This window comes from Hemiscyllium ocellatum, chromosome 25 (genome assembly GCF_020745735.1).
Source record: "Hemiscyllium ocellatum isolate sHemOce1 chromosome 25, sHemOce1.pat.X.cur, whole genome shotgun sequence".
Lineage (NCBI taxonomy): Eukaryota > Metazoa > Chordata > Chondrichthyes > Orectolobiformes > Hemiscylliidae > Hemiscyllium > Hemiscyllium ocellatum.
The window spans coordinates 25,377,104-25,394,911 of NC_083425.1; the positions used below are offsets into that span (position 1 = coordinate 25,377,104).

Consider the following 17,808-nt stretch of genomic DNA (forward strand, 5'->3'; position numbering starts at 1 on the left):
GATTACAACAGGATTTTGATCAGATGGGCCAATGGGCTGAGAAGTGGCAGATGGAGTTTAATTCAGATAAATGTGAGGTGCTGCATTTTGGGAAAGCAAATCTTAGCAGGACTTATACACTTACTGGTAAGGTCCTAGGGAGTGTTGCTGAACAAAGAGACCTTGGAGTGCAGGTTCATAGCTCCTTGAAAGGGGAGTCGCAGGTAGATAGGATAGTGAAGAAGGCGTTTGGTATGCTTTCTTTTACTGGTTAGAGTATTGAGTACAGGAGTGGGGAGGTCATGTTGCGGCTATATAGGACATTGGTTAGGCCACTGTTAGAATATTGCACGCAATTCTGGTCTCCTTCCTATTGAAAATATTAGATTAGATTACTTACTTACAGTGTGGAAACAGGCCCTTCGGCCCAACAAGTCCACACCGACCCGCCGAAGCTCAACCCTCCCAGACCCATTCCCCTACATTTACCCCTTCACCTAACACTATGGGCAATTTAGCATGGCCAATTCACCTAACCTGCACATTTTTGGACTGTGAGAGGAAACTGGAGCACCCGGAGGAAACCCACGCAGACACGGGAAGAATGTGCAAACTCCACACAGTCAGTCGCCTGAGGCGGGAATTGAACCCAGGTCTCTGGCGCTGTGAGGCAGCAGTGCTAACCATTGAGTCAGCATGCCGTGTGAAACTTGAAAGGGTTCAGAAAAGAGTTACAAAGCTGTTGTCAGGGTTGGAGGATTCGAGCTATAGGGAGAGGCTGAACAGGCTGTGTCTGTTTTCCCTGGAGTGTTGGAGGCTGAGGGGTGACCTTATAGAGGTTTATAAAATCATGAGGGGCATGGATAGGATGGATAGACAAAGTTTTTTCCCTGGGGTGGGGGAGTCCAGAACTAGAGGGCATAGGTTTACGGTGAGAGGGGAAAGATATAAAAGGGACCTAAGGGGCAAACTTTTCTCACAGAGGGTGATACGTGTGTGGAATGAGCCGCCAGAGAGAGTGGTGGAGGCTGGTACAATTGCAACATTTAAAGGGCATTTGGATGGGTATATGAATAGGAAGAGTTTGGAGGGATATGGGCCGGGTGCTGGTAGGTGGGACTAGATTGGGTTGGGATATCTGGTCGGCATGGAAGGGTTGGACGTAGGATCTGTTTCCATGCTGCATATCTCTATGATTCTATCCAAAGAGTGTGCAAATGGGTACCAGCGTTGAGGTAACAGTATTGATGCATTTAAAGCGTAGCGAGGAAATTATATGAAGGGAGTGAAGAAATAAAAGTTACGCTGACAAATGTTTGACAAAAGAGCAGTGAATAAAGGTTTGGGTGGATGCACATGAGCTGAATTCACTAACTTATTTCTGTGCTATATATTCTGTGCAAAACACATAACCAAGAACAGCAATAAAATCTTTTCATTTAATGGTATTTAACACCAGTTATTGTTTATGGAATTAGTGCAAAAAGGGATGTTTTCATCTAGTTTGATATAAATATGAGTATAACTGTTAACTGAGCATCAATGCACAGACTGAGCAACAATCAAAACTGCCTCAATTACTGTATTACTGCCGTTAGAACCTATCAGCATAATCAATATCACTTGCAAAGCATTGAGCTGGTATTTCATGTGGCTTGGAGACTGAGATACCTGAGGAAACAAATGTGAAGAGATTAAAAAAGTGGACAAGTTGCATTTTGAGTTAGCTTTGTCTTGCTTTACTTTCTTACTATAGGCAGCTCCCACATGCTCCAGAGAATTTGGCAGCCCAGCTGAGTACCAGTGAAAAGAGAGCCATTTCCCTGACATGGTCAAAAGCATTTGATGGCAATAGCCCCTTGATTCACTACATCTTGGAAGTGTCTGAAAACAGTAAGTGCTGGAGCAACACATTATTCAGAGCATATAGCTTAATTTTGACACATTACAGATTTTTCATTGGCAAAATTAAAGCTAAGCAATTAAAAAAATGCCATTTGTTTGGTGGTACAGGGTTTGAATACCAATGAAAAAGAGACATGTGGCTGACTCTGTTGGTTGCATTCATCTGCAAAAATGCAAGAACGCCAAATTCCAAATGGTCACAACAACTCCAGATAAAAAGAGAGCTGCCAGTTTCTTGACTTCCCAAGAAATACAATATATCAAAGCTATCCTTTGGGGCAGTGGCTGTCCTGTTATATTCATTGTTCACTCTGTACCACACAAGTTGGCAAATGGGCCAAAGACCACCACCTCTGAACCTGAAAAGTGCCTGATCTATATCACATTATCCTGGAAAGTCAGAATGTCCCATAAATTTGAACAGCAAGATAAGCAAACTGTTTCACACTGCTACTGTGCAGTGGCTATGTGATTGGTATTTTCCATAACAGGGGATGGTTATTAGACCAGTAAAAAATGAGGTCTGCAGATGCTGGAGATCACAGCTGCAAATGTGTTGCTGGTCAAAGCACAGCAGGTTAGGCAGCATCTCAGGAATAGAGAATTCTGAGATGCTGCCTAACCTGCTGTGCTTTGACCAGCAACACATTTGCAGCATGGTTATTAGACCAAAAAGATATTTTGCCTCCTGCACAGTTGAGCACTGTGGTGTATGAATTTCACTGCTGATGTGATGCCAGGTAAGTAGGCTATATGTCCCACTGATTGGTTGCAAACTTAACAATGTTCACCTTTGTTCATGTAACGCCCCTTCTCATTGTCCTACACATATCAGGGTTTAACAGAGAACAATTTATACCAATTGCTTTCAAGCCAAAAACTGAGTATTCTCAAACAACTGTGTCTTTTTTGCTCCAGATTCCCCTTGGACTGTTCACCTGATGAATGTTAACCCGGAATCAGTGGGCCTTATGGTCAGAGGACTCATTCCAGCCAGGTCTTATCAGTTCCGTATCTGTGCTGTGAATGATGTTGGAAAGGGCCAATACAGCAGAGAGACTGAGAGGTATTCATAGCTTGAAATGTGGTGCAGCTGCCTTAAAAGATGAATTGTGATATGCCATAAATCCCATTGTGATTATACCTGAATATTACAAACTCTTTGGTCAAAGTCTAATTGCTTGGTTACTTTGCATGCCACGTTAATTATAGAGCGGACTTTGTTTCTTACTTAGTCATACTCATTTACAATTTCTAACTTGTCTCAGATGGTTTCATTACAGAAATAGATTTCTGTCAGAGGACTTAGTCAAATACAATGCAACTGTGGCCAGTTGCCAGTTTTCATAATGTATTATTCTTAAGTGCTAAAAAGTTACAATAAATTCATGAGTCATTAGTGCAACATGTTGGGTACAATCCATTTTTATTTTTTGAGGTTTTACTAAAACTGAATCTCTATCTTCATATTTTTCACAACCAAATGGTTTAAATTCTTGCAGGTTGTCACTACCTGAAGAACCACCAAGCGCATCTCCACAAAATGTCATTGCAAGTGGCAGAACTAATCAATCAATCATGATTCAATGGCAGCCGCCCCCAGAGAACCATCAGAATGGGGCCTTGAAGGGTTACATTATCAGGTACCTCAGAACTGAGATTTTGCTGTTGGTATTTATCAATGAAGTTTAAAGTTGATGACCGTGGCTATGTATTTTTGAAAATATACTTTTTCCTGTGGTTTCCACCATAAAATGCACTTCAGAGCTGAGGCAAAAAAGTCTAAAAGATGGAAAATGTTGCCATATTCAGTTTTTTTGTTAAACCATCAAGTGAATTAATATGTATAATTGATGTCTTAAAGCAGAAACACTCACTTAATTTTCTTCTGTACTTTTTAATATTGTCTACAGATTGTGATTTGCTGGATTTATATTTAACATGTTGAAAATTGTGCTCAATATTTAATTTTTTAATGACCTCCCTACACAACATTAATAGGTACCTAAGGTCATTTCCTGCTTTTCTGCACTGGTATTTTATTGATGGACAGAAGGTCCAACGCTGCATGGCAAGGCCACCAGCAGTCTGGCTTCCTCTGGTTTCTCATCGAGTTCAGGTTGCAGATGCAGCAGGACTCACTGCTATCAATTGCATGGCTAGCACTGGAGAGCTGCAGCCATCTCATCATTTAAGCAGCTCTGGGAGGCAAGGCATCCTCCATCATCCAGATGGAAACCATGACCTCAGGAAATTTACAGACTGCTGCCAACTAACTTTCACCTTGGTTTCCTGGCACTGCAGAGATAGACTCATTCTCAACTTTTTCAGCTGGGACCAGGGCCACTACCTTCCTGGAAAATTTAGAATATGGTCAATCTGAAAATTGCACATCAGATGTTTGCATTTGAAAACATCTAGCTATTGCAAAAATATCCCTCCTTTGCAATCTGACAGTACTTTTCTAAGTTATATTTTCTTATTAGCAACACCATTTGTACATTCCCTGGTGTGTATACTTTTCAGAAGTTTCCTAAGGAAAATGTTTGATTGACTTTTCTCTTCTTATAGGTACTGTTTGGCAGGTTTACCTGTGGAGCACCAGTATAAAAATATCACTAGTCCTGATGTTAATAATTTCTTACTGGAAGACCTCATCATTTGGACCAATTATGAGATTGCTGTTGCATCGTATAATGGGGCTGGACTAGGAATTTATAGCCCAACTGTCACTGAGTGGACCCTGCAAGGAGGTGGGTACTGATTATTTACTGCAGGAGAGGTGGGGAGTGGGAAAGGTACCATTAGGTAGTGTTGCTTTATTAAAATCATTATTCCTACTTTGTAAAGTAAAATCACTTAGTCTATAAACGTAGCAAATAGCTTTTTGGGAAATATAACAATTCAAGAAATTCAAGTTCTTCTTTGAAAGTTGATGTTATGGTAAAAATTTGCATGCGTGTAAAGCAAATGATAGAAAATCTTTTATGCACACTTAAAATTTAGTTTTGATCAAAGTTAATTCCAGTATAACCAGAATTGATGGTAGTCCTTGAGTACTGTTGGGTCAATTCAATGTGCTGTTTTATCCTCAGACCTGGGATTCATTCATGCATTTGCCACCAGCCACAGCTGGTTCACTCAGATCAGCTACTATGAAGACCTGCATTTCATGGATCTTTCCACGTTCCAGTTCCAGTTGAATGAGAATCATAGCATCCCGACAGTGTGAAAAGCAGGCCATTTGACCCTCCAATGAGCATACCATCCCTCTTATCTATCCCTGCAACCCTACATTTCCTGTGGCTAATCCATGGAGCCTGCACAACACGAGACACTATGGGCAATTTAACATGGCCCATCCACCTAACCCTGCATCTTTGGACAGTTTCAGGAAACCAGAGCACCTGGATGGAACCCACACAAACAGTCACCCAAGGATGGGTCCCTGGTGCTTTGAGGCTCTTGTTAATGACTGAGCCACCATGCTATCCCGAGACTTGCACATTACAAGCCAGCAGCAAATATTTGATTAGATTTGATTCCCTACAGTATGGAAACAGGCCCTTCAGCCCAAAACGTCCACACCGACCCTCCGAAGAGTAACCCACCCAGACCCATTTCCCCAACTACATATTTACCCCTGACTATTGCACCTGACCCTCTGGGCAATTTAGCGTGGCCAATTCACCTGACCTGCACATCTTTGGATTGCGGAAGGAACCGGAGCAACTGGAGGAAACCCACACAGACACAGAGAGAATATGCAAACTCCACAGACAGTTGACCGAGGCAGGAATCAAACCCAGGTGCCTGTGGGGAGAAAAAGGACATTACATACCAACAAAAGACACTTTGATTTTGTCCCTTGAATTCAATCTGGCTATAGAAAGTTGTTAGGAGTTCCAAATCAAAATTTCAAAGTAAGTATGTCATAGAAACATGACAAATGAAGCATGATGATCAAAGCAAAAGTATCAGAAATTACTCTACATGCACGAATGTGTTGTCTAAAACTGCCAGTAATTCTCCATTTTTCTCCCTTTCCTTTTGAATTCTTGTTGTTTTTCCTAGTTCCTACAGTGCCTCCAGGAAATGTGCATGCTGAAGCCATTAATTCCACTACCATTCGATTCACATGGACACCTCCCAGTCCTCAGTTTATTAATGGGATTAACCAAGGTTACAAGGTAAAAATCATAATTTCAACATGCCTTAAAAACTATACATTGTTCATTAGGGTTCTGTTCAGTGTCAGATTATACATAATGTTCCCAACACTCCAGGAATTAATGGCCAACATTCCCTGTTGGCTGGATAAGGATTGGAGAAAATAACAATTTAGCAATCTCTGTCACTGGCTATGTCAGTTTAGTATCAGCATTCGGATTTATGGCAGAATCTCATTCCTGCTCCTGTCAAAACAAATCCTTTTGGTAGCTGTCTTCATCCAGAAGCAGTATCACCACCTCAGTTATGTTACTCTTATAGTTAAGCTACTGTCATTAACACGTCCATGTGAAGGGGTTATAAATAAATAAACCCTAAAGGGTATCTTCCAATGTTGTACCCAACATGATTTGTCAGATTGAGTTTCAAAGCAGATCAAATACTGAGTGAGAAATCCTCAAGTAAACCCATTAAATGAAGACACCACCACAAGAGCTCTCGATAATTGCATGCCCTTGCATCCTTTGAGAAAGGGGCAAAGCTTTAAAGTCAGAATCAAGTGCTTCAGGAGAAGTACTAAGGAATACCATCGATGTTAACATGCAAAGTCAACCTTTGAATCCTTAAACAATTCCTTCAAAAACAGCAGTTGACTTATATGCTTAATAGAAAAATGAACTGCCGTCAGGGGTATAGCTGGTTGCAATTTTTAAGTGCCATCAGCATCTGACACAAAAAGTGGGTATGTCCAAAACTCCAGTACTTCTTGGCAACACAGCTCACATCACTTGCTTGAAGTCTTGCACGTAGTTATAAAGTGTTAGTAAGTAACACAGGCATTTCTGGGTGGAAAGTTTGAAGCTGACCACCAATGCAAGTGTAGAATAACATGGCAGAGAAAGGGGTATAATTTAAATGCCAAATTCACATTCTTTGCACCAGAAATATTGGATCATTGTCTACGCAAGTTCAACATCTATACTGCAATTTACAGTACAACCGCAAATGGAAGCGTGGAACTTTCACTGCAAAAATCTGAGACTGATAGCTTTTTTTTAAATTAAGGACATTAATGCATTTGGAGTTGAGACAGGAAAATAGAATTAAGATACAGATCCACCATGATCTCATGGAATGGGTGAACAATCTTAAGGTGCTAAGTAGTCTACAACTGTTCCGATGTAATCCATCATGACTAGCCAGGAACAGATTTAATTCCTAACTGACTTCTGCAAGCAAATTCCAGTGAAAGAATTTCATTCTGATTCACGTTTGGGAGGACATTGTTACTTATCCTGTGATGTAATTAAAAAAGAAAACGTATGTGTTTCATTACCTAAGCCTACTCTCATCTGCAATGTATTAATCTATGCATTTACTGTGATAAAGGGACATATATGCCTCTTCCACAGATTGCAATCCATTATAGTAGAAATGTTATCCTTGCTATAAATTCTAGGTTTTAGAAAGTGAATTTCAAATTGTGCCAATAACAAGAAACTTGACCTGCTCCATTATCATCTCTTAATTTACTTATTGTCTGAAGTTTTAAATCAATAAGCAAATTTTAATTTGTTTTTTAAAAATGCATGTTATTTCTTTGCAGAAAGAAAAATAATATTACAACCAAAAAATGAGTGAAAGTAGTGCTTGTTATAATATATCAAAGTTAACCTTATGAATAAAAAAACCCAATCACAAAGGTTGTCTGAATGAGGCAAGTCAAGCACAAATGATACTTCCTCATCAATCTTATCAGTTGCTATTGGAAGAAATGTTAATTTATATATTGAGAAAAAAATTGTAATGATCCAAATTATTTTCTGTTTGCAAAAGCACTGAGTTCAGCTGCTCTGTTGTTGACCTATGCTATCTGACTATCTCTACTCTAGCTCCTTGCGTGGGAACGTAATGAGGCAGAAACACTAGCTGTGGTGACAATGACTGCTCAGCCAATGGTTTTGTCATTATTTTATAATATTCTACCCCTTTCCTGACTTTTGTTTGAAAATACTTAACCCTTTATGTGAAATGGTGTTGTCTCCTGATATATTGATGGTATTTTTTTTCGGGTATGGAGACACATGACATTGGAGGAAAACCTACTTGGATGAAAAGGTTCAGCATGTTCTTAATTTCTTTGTTGTCAACGTAACTACAAGATCAAGTTCTGACTAATTGTTTTGAACATGATTACTTCCTATAAGGGGATTAGAAAGTGAGTAATTGGCCAAAACCTAGTTATGAAGTTTACAGCAAAATGTTATTGACATAAATGATCCAGTAAGTGACATTTCAACATTCCTTGGCAACACAATACAAGCCTGTTTTATATTGGACTGAATACTAACACAAGGAGTCAGTGTCCTTTAGGGTGCGGTAGCAATCCTGAACTGAAATCAAAAAGATAAAACAGTTACCAGTTCCAAATGTTGTCAACTCAAACGTTCTTACGCTGTTTTTGCAGCTCTTCAGATACAGACACGTTTTAAAAAATACTTTTTCCTGCAATTCCTGCTTACTTTACATTCCTACATCCTTCCTCATATCAACAAATGCCTGGATAGAAGATTCACATTTTCGTTGCACCCTCTCCCCCAATGAAGGTTACATGTTCCACTGTAATGTTCATATTATAATTGGCCTGACTTGACTCTGTAGCTGTTGTCCCAATCTTGAGCAGCCTCAAACCCCATAAACTTTCTTATGATTTTAGAGCCATGTCCTTCTCTATCCTTCAGTTAGTCTTTTGCCATTACTGTTTGGACTGTCCTCTTGCTATCTTCCCCTGGCAGTAATCCTGAGAAGGGGAATTCCTTGTGTGGAGAAGAATGGACATAAATTCCATCATTACAATAATTCTGTGATACAGAATGTTAATGATTCAACAGAGGGCACACCAGCACTCTTGGAGAAACAGTTTGTGATTTGTTAAACAAATGAGGAGTCAATACTAAAACCTTCACATTTCAGAAAACTCTTTAAGAAACTTGTGAAAAGTCATTTTTTATGTGAAGCATTTGAGAACCAAACCAAACAACTTCTCTGTCTATGTCCACCTGCAACAAGACCTGGGCAGCATCCAAGCTTGAGCTGATAAGTGGTAAGTAACATCTGTGCCAGACAATGACCATCGCCAACAGGAGAGAATCAAACATCTCTCCTTGACAGTACCTTCTCCTTGTTGAATCCCACATAATGAGTTACCTCTGATCGGAGAGACTTAAAAGTGGATCAGCTGCAGAAATGCTGTGGCTACAAGAACAAGCAAGGAATTCTATGGTGAGTTAATAAGTTCCTGATCACAAACTCCACATTTCCCCCACAAATCCCTGTTCAGTGTCTACAAAGCACAGCCAGATGCATGCAGCTCCAACTACAGTCAAAATGTACAACACCATACAGGACAAAGTATCCCATTTGATTGACACCCCATCTATCAGTCTTAGCATTCATTCCCTTCACTGTTAGGAGAATGCATCATCTAAAAGGTGGCATGCATAACTTGTCAAGCCCCTTTAACAAACCTATGACCTTTAATACCTAGAAGAACAAGGGTAATGGATACATGCAAACATCACTATCTGCAGGATTCCCTCCAAGCCACACTCCATCCTGAATTGGAAATATGTTGCCATTCCTTCAGTGACTTGCTAGGCCAAAATCCTGGAATTCTCTCAGAAACCAATACTTACATCTCATAGACTGCAGCATTCAAAAATGCAGTTTACCACCACCTTCTCAAATACAGATCGGGATGGATTATAAATGCCAGCAATATTCATATTGCATGAATGAATACAATGTTGAAAATTTATTAATGTTTCATTGTATCGGTCACCAAACTCATTGAGTAGATTTTAATTCATTTTGAATTTTAAGAATTTACAACTTTGTTTTAGTAGTCAGGATTGTGTGAGCAACATCAACATACTTGAGCACAAAATACTTTCTCCAAGTTTATAATTGCTTCCTGCTCCTCAGTAAGAAATTGCGCCTCATTGTGTGTCCCTGAACCAGGCAGGCCAACTAAATCTCAAATATTTACTGTAAAGAGCCTCAGTTTCCCTGGATACATTGAAAATTGCTGGAGAAACTCAACAGTTCTGGCAGTACCTGCCGAGAGAAAACAGAATTAACATTTTGTGTCCTGTGATCCTTCTAGAGCAATAGCCTTGTCTCAGATCACAAGAAACTCTGTTTCTCTCTCCACAGATGCTTCCAGACATGCTCAGTTTCTTCAGCAAGTTCTGCTTTTATTTGTTTCCGATTTCCACCATCCACAGTTCTTCATACTATCACAGTTTCCCTGCATTCGGAAGGATAACATTTTCCTGAATTTTTTTTATTATTCCTTCCTTCAAAACTATGTACTTTTATTTCATTTTCTGTTATTTCTGAATCATTCTCAATCAAGTTTCTTGGGATAATGATCTACAGTGTAAAGCTGTAACAGTTACACATTTGAAGGTTACTAAGAGAGGCACAAGAATGGGTAGTGTGGCAAGTGTCAAAAGTACCTTGCATTAGGTTAGGAATCACACAACACCAAATTATAGTCCAATAGATTTATTTGGAAGCACTAGCTTTCAAAGCACTGATTCTTCATCAGATGGTTGTGGAGCAGAATCATAAGACACAGAATTTATAGCAACAGGATTGCAGTGTCATGGAATATAATATTAAACAAATTTAGATAAATCTTTTACAACGACCATGTTAGTTTTGGTTCCTTCATATATCCTTTAAAGCTATCTTGAGAATCTAAATTTTAAAAAGTTCTGGGATTTACATATGAAGGAACTGAAATGAGCATGATCATTCTAAAAGATGAAAGACTTAAGCTAAATTTGTTTAATATTACATTCTATGACACTGCATAGAATCATCCTGTTGTTATAAATTCTGTGACTTATGATTCTGCTCCACAATCATGGGATGAAGAAGCAGCGTTTCGAGAGCTAGTGGTTCCAAATAAACCTGTTGGACTGTAACCTGGTGTTGTGTGATTTTTAACTTTGTCCACCCCAGTCCAACACCGGTACCTCCACATCATGACCTGACATTAATCTATGTTCTTAATGAAAAGCTATGGATCTTGATCTTGGATGCTGAAAGAGAAAGTGTTCCATTCCATGATGAGTTCAACAAAAAGGACAGGAGAAAATCATTACACCTTTCTGATGAATTGAAAGTAGCTTTTCCTCTGTTAAGGATTAATGTGTGGTGCATGCTCTGAGTGGGTGCTGCATGTCAATTCACAAACCCTCTTCCAAAGTACTCACAATTTCCCCTACAAAGATATCTGCATCCTTGAGTTTTACCCACATCAATTTTCTATCAAGGTTTGAGTAAAGAAATTTCTGTCTGTTCAGATTTCTGAAATTGACCTGTGCTGTAAACTTTTAATTAGATTCCAAGCCTTAATATAAATTCTGCAGTAAGTAGAACCACTATCCTTCCTGAATCATTCTGAAAAGTTAAGGATGCAGAAATATCTCAGTGTATTAAAACCTGAACTTAACTCACAAAGTCATTAAATTGAATTAATGAAGTACCCACAGGATCATGAATACTTGCCAAATCCCAATTCTTTAGAAAAATCCTTGGCAGCCTTATTCAATCTACAGCATTTGTCAACCAAGATAAAAGGGATATTTGGTCAACTGTGAGCCAAAATTTATCAATATGTTATATCATTTGTTCAGATTGTCTTGTTTAGTGCTAGAGAGTCAATGTCAGATCTGACTGTGTAATGTTAGAGTGTACTTTTCTGTATAACAGTCAACAGCAAAACATGATTAACTAATGATTTTCAAAGATATGATGACTTTTGATTAACTATATAGGAAAAGTTCATTTTCTCTGGTTGAAGATTCAATGCCATTGTGAGCAGATGGATCAGGAGAAACTCCAGTAAAGTTGTTGGAGCATGGAATGTTTTGCCACAGAAAGTAGCTAAGGTAGAAATAAAAAAAACAAATAAGCATTTGAAGCAAGGAATATGAAAAGAGAGCAGGACAAAGGGAGTAGTTTTGAATTGCTTTAGTTGAGAGACACAATGGCTTGGAAAGCCTCCTTCTGTGCTACATACTTCTATGAAAAGTGAGGATCAGAATCTTGTTGAGATTTGGATTGTGGACAACCACAACAAGTACAGCATTTACTAATGTTATGTGGCAAAAGTAATGAGGTAGAACTGTAAAATCTACTCAGAACATCTTGGCAGTCAATTTAAGATAAATCCCTTGTGAATCTCAGCAAGATGTGGCATGATAGTCTGGGTGAGTCACACTTGATTCCAGTTACAGAGATGAGCATTCAATTAAGCCTTTATACAGCAAAATAATTCAAAGCTAATCTACACTCTCCTCTCTGATTCAATTTTGATGCAGATGGTGAGAAATCTCATCAGTTCTTTCCCTGTGGTTGGCAAGTATGTCTGTTAGAGAATTTCCAAAAGCATTAACTTTTTGAATACATGTTCCCTTTATTTCCTGTAAGTTAATTGCTTTCCACCACAATTAGCTGCTGTTGTGAAAAAAACTAATCATTCTGGCATACTCAAGAAACATCATAATTACAAATGTTTGGAAGCCAATCAATTTCATGTTACCTCGAAATCTATTCATATAAGAATTTTAACTTTTCAGCTTTTTTTTCAGCTGTTTTTCTAAATCAAAAAATTGGCATTGGTTACTGGATTCTTCCCATCCATCTAAATTTAAACTGTCATTTTAAATTACCTGTAATTCTTTAAATTGAAACTTTGGACTCAGTCAGAAGGCCATACATAATGAGACACTCCATCACTGAGGAGAGAGACATAGATCATTTAGTTCTTGGCCCACCATAATTCCATCCTATCATGATACAGCTGCTCTTGGGGACAGATCAGTGAAAAAAGTCTGGGCCGCCAACAGCGATGGTAAAAACTCAATCTTCCATTGCTCAGGCTAATCAATTAATGTCAAGTCACACAACTTAAACGGTGACTGTACAGGAGTGTATGAGGTACCAAATCTACTGACTGAGGCACATGGACAGTCAGTCCTTAATTTTATTTCACTGTGGATGTTGACATACATCACCTTATTTGCATTAACTTGACAAATGTTAACCAAGAGTAATTGTGCAGTTTGAGAAGCTTTTACTACCAAATCTGTTCATAGGTTAAACCTGAAAAGTTTCATAGTTTATGAATGTAGAAATTTAAGTCAATATGGAATCATGGGGCAGCATGGTGGCTCAGTGGTTAGCGCTGCTGCCTCACAGCATCAAGAACCCATGTTCAATTCCAGTCTCGGGCAACTATCTGTGTGTAGTTTGCCCATTCTTCCTGTGTCTCAGTGGGTTTCTGCCAGGTGCTCAGGTTTGTGACAGGTGGATTGGCCATGCTAAATTGCCCCATAACATCTATGTTTGGGCGGCATGGTGGCACAGTGGTTAGCACTGCTGCCTCACAGCGCCTGAGACCCGGGTTCAATTCCTGCCTCAGGCGACTGACTGTGTGGAGTTTGCACGTTCTCCCCGTGTCTGCGTGGGTTTCCTCCGGGTGCTTCGGTTTCCTCCCACAGTCCAAAGATGTGCAGGTCAGGTGAATTGGCCATGCTAAATTGCCCCTAGTGTTAGGTAAGGGGTAAATGTAAGGGTATGGGTGGATTGCGCTTCGGCGGGTCGGTGTGGACTTGTTGGGCCGAAGGGCCTGTTTCCACACTGTAAGTAATCTAATCTAATCTAATCTAATCTAGGGATGTGCCAGTTAGGTGGATTAGCTATGAGAAATGCAGCATTACAGGGATAGAATAGGGGGCTTAAGTCTGGGGGGGGAGCTCTTTGAGGGATCGGTGTAGACTCAGAGGGCCAAATAGCCTCAATCTGCACTGTCAGGACTCTATGATTCTTTGTTACAAGGTCACAGTAATCACTGTTTATAAATTGTTCTGCAGCCCTAATTAATCCCAGGAAACTACTCCTTGGTCAATATGATTCCAGAAGAAACTGTTATGCCAAGATTTGTTCTTTCTCCTATTTAGAATCAAAGTTTGTAAAAGTTTATGTAGGATAAATATGAGTGCACCTTTTGAGAATTTTGTAATGAAGAAAAGGTTTTGTATTAGCTCTTAAATAGGCAAAAGTAGTTTCCCCATTAAAATTATCCTTTTTATATTATAATTTGCGAATAATGCATTCAAAAAGTATCACACTGAAGTGTCATCTGTTCTGACTGGTAACAAACTGAAATTGACTGGGCTTTAATTGAAGTTGATCTGTATATAAGAAAACTTGGAGTAACAGGAATTTGCTTGTGGTTGCTGAATACATGTTAGTTGACAGCGGTATTTTCTGAAATGTCCCCTTCTCCAAATCTCCATAATGTTGTTACCATTTCAGCTGTTGGCTTGGGAGCCTGGTCAGAGTGAAGACTTCACAATGGTAACAGTCCAACCAAATTTCCAGGATATGGTCCATGTTGGGTACATCCGAGGCTTGAAGAAGTTTACGGAATATTACACTTCAGTGCTGTGTTTCACTACACCAGGTGATGGCCCCAGGAGTCCAGCTCATCTTCTGCGCACACATGAGGATTGTAAGTACTTTCTCAGCACCATGAGTACTTCCAAATATCCATAATGCAAGGTCTAGAAAAGTTTTACAAGGACGTTACCGAGACTAGAAGGTTTGAGGTATAAGGAGAGACTGAGTAGGCTGGGACTTATTTTCCCCTGGAGGCTGAGGGGTGACCTTGTAGAATTTTATAAATCATGAGGGGCATAGATCAGGTGAATAGTCAAGGTCTTTTGGAATCCATAAAATTTAACGTGAGAGGGGAAAGGTTTAAAAGGACCTGAGGGGTAACTTTTTCACATAGAGGATGTTTGCATATGTGGAACTAGCTGCCAAATGAACTGGTAGAGCCAAGTACAATTACAACATTTAAAATAAATTTGGATGGTACATAACTAGGAAAGGTTTAGAGGGATATGTGCCAAACAGAGGCAAATTGGAGTGCTTCAGTTTAGGAAACCTGATTGGCATGAACGAGTCGGGCTGCAGGGTCTGTTTCTGTGCTGTGAGACCCTATGACAAGATGGATGGATTTATTACTGATAAAGTTCTAGATTCTGCTATTTGACAAAATTGCAATGAATTGTTCTGAAAATCCCTTGATTTTCAAAATGTACTAAATATACTCTCTATATTAAATGCAACAAGTAGTATATATAATTGCAAGCAATGAACTTGATTGATATTTGGAGCTTTGTGTTGAGTGTAAGTTATAGATAGACTTTTCTCTTGTGTCAACCTGTGGTTACAATGCTTCCAGAATTAGCACAGGTCAAATAGCTTAAAATATGTTAGGCCATTTTATTAAATGTTTGTATACCTGAGCCACGCAGTTATTATATACTGGAAATTGGGATGGAATTTCCACTCTTAGACCGGCAGTAAGGTTGATCTTAGCCAGGAAGAACACCAGAGAAGCCCAGGTAAAATTGCCTGTCCAACTTAACCTCCTTTGATCCTAGTTTCTTGCCAGCAGATGCCAGGCTCTGCTTTATTACTGGATAATGCCGTGCAGATGAGACTGGTAATTAAGTGGAATGACATAGTTCAGTCTTGCTACAACACAGATAACCACCATATTGACTAATCTGCCTAAACTAAAACATTTCACCCACATAAATCAAATAGCGTTACTGTTCCTGATCACCAATGGAAACAGTGTTTGCCTTCATGTGAAGAGGAATTAGGTTTAACTATAACACTACTTGAAAGCAAATAGTCTGCCAACAATTGTGTATGGTGAATTATTACTTGGTGAGTAATGAGAGGACATTTCGATGGGCTGAAAGCAAAAACATCCCCAGACTTGATAGCATTTACTTTAGAATGCGAAGATTTGTAAGACATTGACAACCGCAATGATAATCATCAGACAGTGGAAAAATAGTACATTGGATGCAGGTTAATATTGTGCCAATATTCAAAAGACAACAAAACTGAAGGCAATCTTGTCTTAGTTCAATTCCACATTAGCAAATTATTTCTGCCACAACAAACTGATAAACAACAATCAGCATTGATTTAGTTGTCAAAAGTCTTACATTAGTATAACTTCCTTGATTTCATTGAAAATATGAGAACCTAAATCAAACCCTATGAAATTGTCTTTTTTTTGAGAAATTTGTACATGAAATATTATCAATGATGAATGATGTTCAAAGCTTTGGGGATTCAAGGCATAATTCAACTCTCAGTGAGAAAATACCTTGAAGGCAAAGGTTAGAAAGTTTGTCTTTGAATAGGGTGAACTGTTTAGAAAAGTTCCCCAGCGTTCAATATTGCGAGCTTTAATTTTTCTAATTTATATCAATGACTTTGATTCTGAAATTCACTGCAAATTAAGAAAGTTAAACTAGGATGGGCAGTGGAATTTAAAGATGTAGCTTAGAAACTATGGAAGCAATTTAATAAATGAGTGTTCAAACCATAGTCAATTAAACTTAATATAGAAACTGATAAAATATTGCAGTAGTTATGCGGATATATCATGAGTTGTCTTGAAACAGCAAGGATGAAGTTGAGTATGATTTGGTAGCCTTTGTGGACTTGACATCTCTCACCAATAAAAGGCACCAATCAACCTGTCAAGACCCACATGGGAAAGTGTGCTGATGCTGAAGCTCCACAACTGCCAGGATTGTTACAAGAGTTAGAGCTTATCAAGTGACTCAAAATTCCCAGTTTACCCTGCTGATGGACTCAAATTAACAAGCCAGGTGTCCATGCTTAACTAGAAACTATCATTTATCGGTAAAAAATCAATTCTAACCACAGGAAAACAAAGTAGGAATTGTCAACTTATAATAGTCAGAGAGTCATAGAGATGTACAGCATGGAAACAACCTGTCCATGCCGACCAGGTATCCCAACCCAATCTAGTCCCACTGCCAGCACCCGGCCCATATCCCTCCAAACCCTTCCTATTCATATACCCATCCAAAGGCCTCTTAAATGTTTTAATTGTACCAGCCTCCACCACATCCTTTGGCAGCTCATTCCATACACGTACCACCCTCTGTGTGAAAAAGTTGCCCCTTAGATCTCTTTTATATCATTCCCCTCTCACCCTAAACCTATGCCCTCTAGTTCTGGATTGCCCAACCACAGGGAAAAGACTTTGTCTATTTATCCTATCCATGCCCCTCATAATTTTGTAAACCTCTGTAAGGTCACCCCTCAGCCTCCGACGCTGCAGGGAAAACAGCCCCAGCCTGTTGAGCCTCTCCCTATAGTTCAAATCCTCCAACCATGGCAACATCCTTGTAAATCTTTTCTGAACCCTTTCAAGTTTCACAACATGTTTCTGATAGGAAGGAGACCAGAATTGCACGCAATATTCCAACAGTGGCCTAACCAATGTCCTGTACAGCCGCAACATGACCTCCCAACCTCTGTATTCAATACTCCGACCAATAAAGGAAAGCATACCAAACGCCTTCTTCACTATCCTATCTACCTGTGACTCCACTTTCAAGGAGCTATGAACCTGCACTCCAAGGTCTCTTTGTTCAGCAACACTCCCTAGGACCTTACCATTAAGCGTATAAATCCTGCTAAGGCTTGCTTTCCCAAAATGCAACACCTCGCATTTATCTGATTTCACCTCCATCAGCCACTTCTCAGCCCATTGGCCCCTCTGGTCCAGATCCTGTTGTAATCTGAGATAACCCTCTTCGCTGTCCACTC

General features: G+C 39.4%; 1 protein-coding gene across 1 annotated transcript in view; it reads left to right on the forward strand.

Moving 5' to 3' along the window:
• sdk2b (sidekick cell adhesion molecule 2b) overlaps positions 1-17,808 on the forward strand; it is a 469,615-nt gene that overhangs the window by 206,294 nt on the left and 245,513 nt on the right. Inside the window, exons 15-20 of the mRNA XM_060844513.1 lie at positions 1,736-1,872; positions 2,803-2,950; positions 3,387-3,527; positions 4,456-4,637; positions 5,959-6,074; positions 14,449-14,644. Coding sequence (XP_060700496.1) covers positions 1,736-1,872; positions 2,803-2,950; positions 3,387-3,527; positions 4,456-4,637; positions 5,959-6,074; positions 14,449-14,644 — 920 coding nt within the window. The remainder of the gene's footprint in view (positions 1-1,735; positions 1,873-2,802; positions 2,951-3,386; positions 3,528-4,455; positions 4,638-5,958; positions 6,075-14,448; positions 14,645-17,808) is intronic.